General features: G+C 31.4%; 1 protein-coding gene across 1 annotated transcript in view; it reads right to left on the reverse strand.

Moving 5' to 3' along the window:
* LOC145332356 (matrix metalloproteinase-14-like) overlaps positions 1-10356 on the reverse strand; it is a 40547-nt gene extending 30191 nt beyond the window's left edge. The window contains exons 1-2 of the mRNA XM_080177357.1: positions 10307-10356; positions 5390-5455 (exon numbers count right to left, since the gene is read on the reverse strand). Coding sequence (XP_080033483.1) covers positions 5390-5455; positions 10307-10353 — 113 coding nt within the window. The 5' untranslated portion in view covers positions 10354-10356. The remainder of the gene's footprint in view (positions 1-5389; positions 5456-10306) is intronic.
* Positions 10357-10925: the final 569 nt, after the last annotated feature.

The following is a 10925-nucleotide window of genomic DNA, read 5'->3' on the forward strand; positions in this document are numbered from 1 at the left end:
ATAGCAAATTCTTACAAAACATAGCAAATTCTTGGAAAACTTAGCTTTTCTGTCCTTCACATAGCTAATTCTTGCAAAACATAGCAAATTCTTACAAAACATAGCAAATTCTTGCAAAACATTGCAAATTCTTACAAAACATAGCAAATTCTTGCAAAACATAGCAAATTCTTACAAAACATAGCAAATTCTTGCAAAACATAGCAAATTCTTACAAAACATAACAAATTCTTGGAAAACTTAGCTTTTCTGTCCTTCACATAGCTAATTCTGGCAAAACATAGCAAATTCTTACAAAACATAGCAAATTCTTGCAAAACATTGCAAATTCTTACAAAACATAGCAAATTCTTGGAAAACTTAGCTTTTCTGTCCATCACATAGCTAATTCTTGCAAAACATAGCAAATTCTTACAAAACATAGCAAATTCTTGCAAAACATTGCAAATTCTTACAAAACATAGCAAATTCTTGCAAAACATAGCAAATTCTTACAAAACATAGCAAATTCTTACAAAACATAGCAAATTCTTACAAAATATAGCAAATTCTTGGAAAACTTAGCTTTTCTGTCCTACACATAGCTAATTCTGGCAAAACATAGCAAATTCTTACAAAACATAGCAAATTCTTGCAAAACATTGCAAATTCTTACAAAACATAGCAAATTCTTGCAAAACATAGCAAATTCTTACAAAACATAGCAAATTCTTGCAAAACATAGCAAATTCTTACAAAACTTAGCTTTTTTGTCCTTCACATAGCTAATTCTTGCAAAACATAGCAAATTCTTACAAAACATAGCAAATTCTTGCAAAAAATTGCAAATTCTTACAAAACATAGCAAATTCTTGCAAAACATTGCAAATTCTTACAAAACATAGCAAATTCTTGCAAAACTTAGCTTTTCTGTCCTTCACATAGCTAATTCTTGCAAAACATAGCAAATTCTTGCAAAACATTGCAAATTCTTACAAAACATAGCAAATTCTTGCAAAACATAGCAAATTCTTACAAAACATAGCAAATTCTTGCAAAACAGCAAATTCTTACAAAACATAGCAAATTCTTGGAAAACTTAGCTTTTCTGTCCTTCACATAGCTAATTCGTGCAAAACATAGCAAATTCTTACAAAACATAGCAAATTCTTGCAAAACATAGCAAATTCTTACAAAACATAGCAAATTCTTGCAAAACATAGCAAATTCTTACAAAACATAGCAAATTCTTACAAAACATAGCAAATTCTCGGAAAACTTAGCTTTTCTGTCCTTCACATAGCTAATTCTTGCAAAACATAGCAAATTCTTAAAAAACATAGCAAATTCTTGCAAAACATTGCAAATTCTTACAAAACATAGCAAATTCTTGCAAAACATTGCAAATTCTTACAAAACATAGCAAATTCTTACAAAACATAGCAAATTCTTACAAAACATAGCAAATTCTTACAAAACATAGCAAATTCTTACAAAACATAGCAAATTCTTGCAAAACATAGCAAATTCTTACATTAAGGGTCCCAAACTCAAAAACGAATTTTCAGCGCGATCTGACCACCGGTTCTTGAGATACGGTGACCTGGTGTCCTTGGTACCGACTGTAAGATTTGGGAAATGGTTCGAATCCTTAGTAAATTAGTAAAGTCCAAAAATATTTTGACACTTAGTCAAATTTTTGAAGAAAAAATACCCAGATGATACCAAGCGTACCTACTGAGAGGACACCAGGTCAAAAATATTCTAAGTGTCAAAAAATTTTTGGACTTAGAACTAACTAAGGATTCGAACCATTTCCCAAATCTTACAGTCGGTACCAAGGACACCAGGTCACCGTATCTCAAGAACCGGTGGTCGGATCGCGCTGAAAATTTGTTTTTGAGTTTGGGACCCTTATTGCAAGAATTTGCTATGTTTTGTAAGAATTTGCTATGTTTTGCAAGAATTTGCTATGTTTTGTAAGAATTTGCTATGTTTTGCAAGAATTAGCTATGTGAAGGACAGAAAAGCTAAGTTTTCCAAGAATTTGCTATGTTTTGTAAGAATTTGCTATGTTTTGCAAGAATTTGCTATGTTTTTTAAGAATTTGCTATGTTTTGCAAGAATTTGCTATGTTTTGTAAGAATTTGCTATGTTTTGCAAGAATTTGCCATGTTTTGTAAGAATTTGCTATGTTTTGCAAGAATTAGCTATGTAAAGGACAGAAAAGCTAAGTTTTCCAAGAATTTGCTATGTTTTGCAAGAATTTGCTATGTGTTGCAAGAATTTGCTATGTTTTGTAAGAATTTGCTATGTTTTGCAAGAATTTGCTATGTTTTGTAAGAATTTGCAATTTTTTGCAAGAATTTGCTATGTTTTGTAAGAATTTGCTATGTTTTGCAAGAATTTGCTATGTTTTGTAAGAATTTGCAATGTTTTGCAAGAATTTGCTATGTTTTGTAAGAATTTGCTATGATTTGCAAGAATTAGCTATGTGAAGGACAGAAAAGCTAAGTTTTCCAAGAATTTGCTATGTTTTGTAAGAATTTGCTATGTTTTGTAAGAATTTGCTATGTTTTGCAAGAATTTGCTATGTTCTGTAAGAATTTGCTATATTTTGCAAGAATTTGCTATGTTTTGTAAAATTTGCAATGTTTTGCAAGAATTTGCTATGTTTTGTAAGAATTTGCTATGTTTTGCAAGAATTAGCTAGGTGAAGAACAGAAAAGCTAAGTTTTCCAAGAATTTGCTATGTTTTGTAAGAATTTGCTATGTTTTGCAAGAATTTGCTATGTTTTGTAAGAATTTGCTATGTTTTGCAAGAATTTGCTATGTTTTGTAAGAATTTGCTATGTTTTGCAAGAATTTGCTATGTTTTGTAAGAATTTGCAATGTTTTGCAAGAATTTGCTATGTTTTGTAAGAATTTGCTATGTTTTGCAAGAATTAGCTATGTGAAGGACAGAAAAGCTAAGTTTTCCAAGAATTTGCTATGTTTTGTAAGAACTTGCTATGTTTTGCAAGAATTTGCTATGTTTTGTAAGAATTTGCTATGTTTTGCAAGAATTTGCTATGTTTTGTAAGAATTTGCAATGTTTTGCAAGAATTTGCTATGTTTTGTAAGAATTTGCTATGTTTTGCAAGAATTAGCTATGTGAAGGACAGAAAAGCTAAGTTTTCCAAGAATTTGCTATGTTTTGCAAGAATTTGCTATGTTTTGTAAAAAATTGTTATGTTTTGCAAGAATTTGCTATGTTTTGTAAGAATTTGCAATTTTTTGCAAGAATTTGCTATGTTTTGGAAGATGAAGGACATAAGCAGCCTTCCTAATGTAAGAATTTGTCAGACAAAGGACATAAGTCACCTCCCTTTAGTTAGATTTTGTTAGATGAAGGACATAAGTAGCCTTCCTTAGATCAATTTCCAGTGACTTCTGTCCTAATTAGGAATGACTTTGTTTTCTTTCCATGATCCCAACTTTTAATTTTAGATTTTTTTATTTAAAAAAGGGACTCAAGGTTAGCTATACTTTACAGGAGAACCATATCGATTCAGCGATAAACATGATACTTTGGTATAGTCAAACACAGTTGCTGTTACTTTTTTATCAAATTTATAGATCCTTAATCTCTGATAAAAAATAAAAGAAGTTTCCATGACAATGATTTATCATCTTAAAATAATTTTCAAAAAGAAATTAATTACTCCACCAGTTTGTACACTTTTTTAATCTTATTGCGGATTTTAAAATATTTTTAGGAGGAAGAGTGAAAACAAGAGAAATGTGAGTTTTTTTGAGAATAAATAAAGGAATGTAAACTCCACCACTTTTCCATTCCCTCAAGATTAACAAACCCTAACAAACAATAGTATGCCTAAGAGTTTGTCTGTATGTCTATTTGTACCAATGTAGCTTCTTATATAGGTTCTGGGAAGGTTTATAACTATTTTGGGGGATGGTACCACCTCCCTTCTAAAAACTCTTTTAAAGAAAAAATTTAAATACCCCTTCGAAAAAGAAATTTAATACAGGAAATTTATTCCCCCTCCCCCTAGTGTCCCTAGAGGCCTATAGGCGAGTAGCCGTTTGTGAAGAATAACATAGTAAAATGCCTAGAGTAGCCTAGTTTATAAAATAAATATTTCAGAGAATATTTTGTAATTAAAATCTTGGTTATGCGAGTTGATTTTTGATAAGCAGGGAGGGATAGTACAATGCAGCGTTTCGGAGCCGTTTGATTTTGCTCCGGCTACAGCTCCGGCTCCGACCTAATATCAAGAAAAACTCGACATATTTTTTCCCCATAAAAAGATATTTTTAATTTTTTACTTTTGAAGGTTTAAAAATTCAATTTTTGATAAAAATGGACTTGAAAAACTTAAAAAGGGCATTTGCACATGACAAAACAGAGTTACTAAATTATAATTTATAAAAAATCTCTTTATTTATCTAGTCCGGAGCCGTTTTTTAATGAAAATTACGGCTCCGGCTCCAGCAAAATATGGCGGCTCAACAGCTCCCGGCTCCGGCTCAGAAACACTGGTACAAGACTTTAAATTGAACTACAATCTATTTTCCTTACAATATGAATAAGCACATAGGGGGTGCAGGGGAGGGGGGGGGGACTTATAACCCTCAAGTTTGACAACAAACCCTCCCCCCACTTTGTGAAACCCTGTGCCCACCACATCATTCCAAACTATATTAAAAAACACATAATCTTCCATTACCCCACCCCAATATTCCTGAGTGTTAACTGAAAATTTCCACAGACATTGTTTTGATTTTAACATCTCATTTTCCTTATTATAGTGTGGCACAAGTAAGATTTTAACAAAAGACATAGTATACTGTTCATGCACTAGTAAATAGTGATTTAAAAAAAGTAAATATTTGTTTTATTTATAAATTTTTATATGTGTCTTAGTCTACCATTGCGAAAATATTGAAATTAAACCAGATTTGCTTTAATCCCTATAAAAAAGTAACAGGATGTCTGTCTGGGTGTGTGTACGGCTCTACAAAGGGACTTCACTAATCGCAGAACCGATATGGTTCTCCTTTACAGTAAAGCTTCTAGGAGGAGGTTTATAACTTTTTTGGGGGGAAATTACCACCACCTATTACCTAGATATCGCCCCTACAAAACTTACCACTTCCCAAAAAGGTTTTTTTTATGAAAATTAAATTGGAGTTAGGCCGGGGTCAATTCCCCCCCCCCCCCCTCTCAAGTGCTCAAGAGGCTTAGCAGCTACTAAACTCATAAAGTATAAAGAAGCAGAAATAGAAAGTTTCCACTCTAAAATTAATTTTAAAACATATTATTCTAAGCTATAAAAAACGTTTCAAAATTTTAATAGAACCACCTAGCGACAGAATATTGAGCTAATAACTGTTGCTATATAAATTCCTAAGGTATGTGGCAGCAGATGAGGTAGTTTCAGCTGATCTCCTTCTTACAACCATACTCCGAGCACTACAGTCATTATATTATTAATCATGTTTGAATCGTATTACCATTTCAAACTTTGCGAAAGGATCTTTTGGAAAAAAGGTACAATTTATAACTTCTCAATGATTTTTCAAGGAAGATTCATATTAAGATTATGTACAAGCCGAAACATCCTAATGATCAAACCTAATATTTCATTGTTCATTATTCAAGTGGCAGAGAAGGGCTAGAAAATATCTGGATAGCTTATAACTGTATAGAGAACCCAATCGGTTTAGAAGACAAAAAAACTATTTTATATAATATAATAGAACAGAAATTATATGTAGAATTGTTTATATAATTGAACTTCCCAAAGTACACAAATTGATAATTATTAAATCAATTGTAAAACCACGTTAGCTCTAAGTATAAAAGTTTAAGGAGATATTTTGGTTTGCCCTTAGTTCCATCCCATTAACTCAAAAGTTTCATTATGAAAAAAAAGCATAAAACATGCCTTTAAAAGAAAGCATTATTTAAAATTGTAAACCAGTCCTTTTAGAGGGTTTCTGAGATCTTACTATCCACTAATAGTTAAAAGAACCACCCACCATTATATTCAGAAGAAATTTCATGTCTAACCCTTGCGGAAACCCTTACCCTACGGCAAACACTAGCCGTGTTGAATATTTTTAAAAGCGAAGCTTTTCTATAATAAGGGTCGGTCCGTCCGAGATAGTTAGCTTTTATGCATTATTTAGGCATGTTAGAATTGTTCTATCGATTTCAAACAATGCATGGTTATGTGATAAAATCATCCGATTGATCTGATTTTTTTATTACTTATTCCTATTAAATAAGGCACAATATTATGAGTGAAGCATCTCTATAATCAAGTATTAAAAATGTCAGTATGTCCTTAACCAGAATTCTGTATTTAAGAAGTTTTGCAACAAATTTACGTATAATTTTGTCAAACCTTATATTTTCATATTTTGTATATTCAGTTCTGACACTCAACAAAAGTTAATGTTTGTTTGTCCTACCGTTTCTGTGCTTCGCTTTTATGGATGTTGTCATCCTTGTTCTATAAGGCTCCTTTAAAACATATAAACCAAGATAATAGTGTTAATTTGACCATATGATGGATATTTGTCTTTTAATTATTTCTAATGTTCAGGGTTACTATAAAATTACAGTTATATAGTTTTATATATACTACAGGGAGTGGGGACAAAACACCTAATTTAAAAATACCTAATTTAAAAATGCCTAATTTTATAAATGTCTAATGTGACAAAACACCTAATTTACAAATACCTAATTTAAAAATGTCTAATTTAAAAATACCTAATTTTAAAAATGCCTAATGTGACAAAACACCTAATTTTAAAAATGCCTAATTTTATAAACACCTAACTATAAATACCTAAGTTTAAAAATACCTAATTTTAAAATACCTAATTTAAAAAAACCTAATTTTAAGCATATCTTAAAAATGTTGTTTAATATATTAAACCGGCGGCTAGAGTCCTTTAAGGGCGATTGCAGTGCGGAGGGGCATTCAATTATTCTGGGGGGGGGGGGGGTTACGACTTCCCTCCAAAATTTCAAAATATAGTTTGAAATAGAAAACTGGACGAATGTACAGATGGACTGACGCTATTTATAGAAAAGCTTCGCTTTTAAAAATAAAATTTTATGATTAGTTTGTGGCACCTCACATGAGAAATAAATTAATTAGTAAAATCAAAGGTACCACGGGTATGAGGTGAAGGACCAAGAGTCTGGCCTTGAGTTGACAAGTTGACTGTTCAGTCCAGGTGCAACTCACCCACATGACATTAACAAAATCAAAGGTTTAAGGACAAAGGAAATGAATTTTAATTTTTATTGGTTTCTTCCTTAACCTAAGTAGCCGTAATGTCGCTTTCTTGGGGGTTGACCATCCCCCATTTTAGTTCTAGTTTTATAAAGAAAGATTAAAGAAATATAAAAAAAATGGAGGGAGGGGGGGATTTTTTCAAAGGGCGATTTCTCATTGGAAGGTGTTGGTAACCTCCTCAAAAGCGTTATAAACCTTTCCATGACCTACAGGAAGCTTCATTGTAAAGATGGACCATATTGGTTCAATGACTAGCAAGATCCTTCTGCAAGAACAATCAGCCAATTGGATTAATGTTATCAAAATTTTAAGTATTCTAGTGAAAAAATAGATATTTTAGAATTAGGCATTGTTAAATTAGGCGTTTAGATAGTTAAGAATTAGGTATTTTTAAATTAGGCATTTTTAAAATTAGACATTTTTAAAATTAGGTATTTTTAGTTAGGCATTTTTAGTTAGGCGTTTTTAAATTAGGCATTTATAAATTAGACATTTATAAATTAGGTGTTTTTAATGTAGGTGTTTTTAACATTAGGTATTTTTAAACTTAGGTGTTTTTAGTTAGGCATTTTTAGTTAGGCATTTTTAAATTAGGTGTTTTGTCCCCACTCCTACTACAGTACTCTACAGTCATATTATGATATATTATATAAATTTAGAGAATTCAAGAGTTTTGTCTTTAACACTACCAGAGCTAAGGGATAAGACAATGGCCGATAAATTGATGTACATCCCCAATGATAATATACAAAATTACACCTCCAATAGATTAAGTGATTGAAACTAAATGATCCAACCAATCAAAATCAAACAAAAAAGTCCCCAAGTTTTTAAACCAACGTACAAGAAAACATTATAATAAAACTTTGGGGACTAGTGTAATAAACAGTCTAATGCCCCCACCCTCCCTGGTATTTAACACTACCAGAGCTACTTGCTCCAAGCTGTAATCAATAAATGAATACAGTAGCCTAGAATTGAGCAAAAAAATTTCTCACTTTATTATTTTTTGATGAGAACTGCTTTTATTGAAAATTATCTTGGGTGATAAATTGTATCTTATTTACGTAAACATTATGGCCACTGCAAGGTATTAGTTGCAAGAAACGTACTATATAAACCACTTGCAAGAAAGCACTAGCGGATGCGCCCCTAGTAACTATCGGCTCTCAATTTAAAGGTTGCAGATAAGGATAGAATCTAAACAGATTTAAATATGAAAAATAGGCCAAAACCATTCTTGGTCCTATTGAGCAAATAAAATTAATTAGATTTCAACGGAAAACTTATCATTACTTGGAACTTTATTGAAATGATAACAACAACAAAATTTGAAGTTTGAAAGAGAGAAGGTGTTTGTTTATATTTCATTTTGCATTTTTTGTCCAATTATTATTGTTTTTGGCCAGTTTAATTAAATTGTCATGAAATGAATGCAATAAAGCAACACATGACTCTAATCATTACAGCATTTTTATATTACAAAGTAAAAAGATGTCTGTCTGTCCATCCGTCTGTCTGTCTGTCATCAACTTAAGATCTCGTAAACTTCTAAACCAAAAAGATTGTTCTTTTCAGGGAATATAAAGTTAGTTACTGTGATGGTTTAAAGATATTTTCCAGTTGAAAGGAACCCACCCACCCCACCCCATTAGAATCTGTTTTTATATTTTTAAAAAAATATTGGTGGGGAGGGGGTGGTAATATTGAATTCTTCGTTTCAGGGAAGCTTTACATATTTCCCTAAATGGTCTTAGGTTATTGATATAATTCTTAAGAAACGGTGAAATCAAATTAGAAAAGTTTTAAGAAGAAAAATACATTAGAATAAGAATAACTCACCAATAACAAAATAAAATATACAATAAAAAATATCGACAGAGAAAAATATTTTCAACTTTTGAATATATCCCGTTAATTTGTAAACTTGAAGTAATGGGAAGTTAAGGTTAATTTCCCCTTCCATTGAACTACCACTGTGATCTGTGAACTTGTGTATTTGTTGGGAGGGAAGGGACATTGGCCTGCAAATTATACTGACTCCTACAACTTAATAAACACAATTTATCATTTGTTTGGGTTGTACAAAACTTCACTGTAGCTCCCTTATATTTTGATTGGTTGTGTCATTAAATTGAGTGTCTAAACGTTTCAACCACTAATTGTAATCTACAGAAGTGGTAATTTTGGGTATAACTATCAGGGGTGTCCATTAATCTATTAGCCATTGAAGTTTCCCTTTAGATCCATGTTATAGTATTTGTGTTGCTATATGAAATCAGGGAATTTGACCATCAGACATTGAAAAATAAATCAATTCACCCCCCAATAATTTGGGTGACTTTTACATATTTGAAGTATTTCATGTGATGTATTGACACTATTGCCCTCTCCCTCCCTCTCCCTCTCCCTCCTCGCCATCTCCCTCCCTCCCTGCAAGAAATGAATTCAAGCATAAAAATTCCTAAGTTATAATGACCAATATTTGTCACTAATCAAACACTAAAGGCGTACTATTCTGTACAAATCGATATATTATTACATGGATGTTGCACCAAATTTCCACGTACTCTCATAAAGGAATGCTCATAACTAGTTAAAATAACGATACCCCACTCCACCCCCTTTTAACCCTCCCCTCCTATTGGATGAACAAACTAACCAATAAATGAGGTTCATATTAGCAAGCTAAAATGACGACAAATTTTCCATGTGAAAAATGTGATTTACTTGGTCTGTAAGTCAGTCGATCATTCTACAAAAGAAACATGTAAACATTTATATGATATTTTCTTTTTTTAGGACCACAGAACAGCTGTTTAGTGGTCTTGAACATCTGCATCATGACTTACATCTTCCGTTTGCCCAGGCATATTTTTTTGCTTGTTACTTATGGATGTCTTTTTTTGGGATGGGACAAAGCCAATATTGATTGTGCATTTTGTTCACTAATATTTGTTTTTTTTTCAAAAGTTTTTTTCGGCGATTTTTTTCTGATTAATAATTTCCTGTGTAATAATACAAGCTGCAAGGCTATGATTCTAAGCCATACCATTATGTCTGAAATATAGATAGACAGATAGATAGATAGATAGATAGATAGATAGATAGATAGATAGATAGATAGATAGATAGATAGATAGATAGATAGATAGATAGATAGATAGATAAATAGATAGATAGATAGATTATGTTAATCATTACCTAATATATAATTTTGACATTTAAAAAGTGAACAAAATTAATAATTAATAGTAATTTAAACCTAATTTTAACAATTAAAATCATAAGATATGTCACATATAAAATATTAATTGCTTGCTTATGATGTTTTTTTCTAAAACTAAAGTATTATATCTTGAAGCTTATTTCATTGTTTTATTGTTAACATTTAACAATTTGTATGTTTAGACAATGCTAGATTGAACAATCCAATCAAGTTCCCAAAGTTTTTAAGCCATTCAATGAGAAACGTGTTTATAAACTCTTTAATTTTAAATTTAATAAATGTGATCCTCTCTTATGCCATATGGTATTGGTCAAATATCGGGCACCTTTGACTTATACCATAGCATATAAAATCAATGCCATGCGGTGGGAAAAAATATACTATTCTATACCAGTAAG

This window comes from Acartia tonsa, chromosome 11 (genome assembly GCF_053477335.1).
Source record: "Acartia tonsa isolate MP-2025a chromosome 11, ASM5347733v1, whole genome shotgun sequence".
Lineage (NCBI taxonomy): Eukaryota > Metazoa > Arthropoda > Copepoda > Calanoida > Acartiidae > Acartia > Acartia tonsa.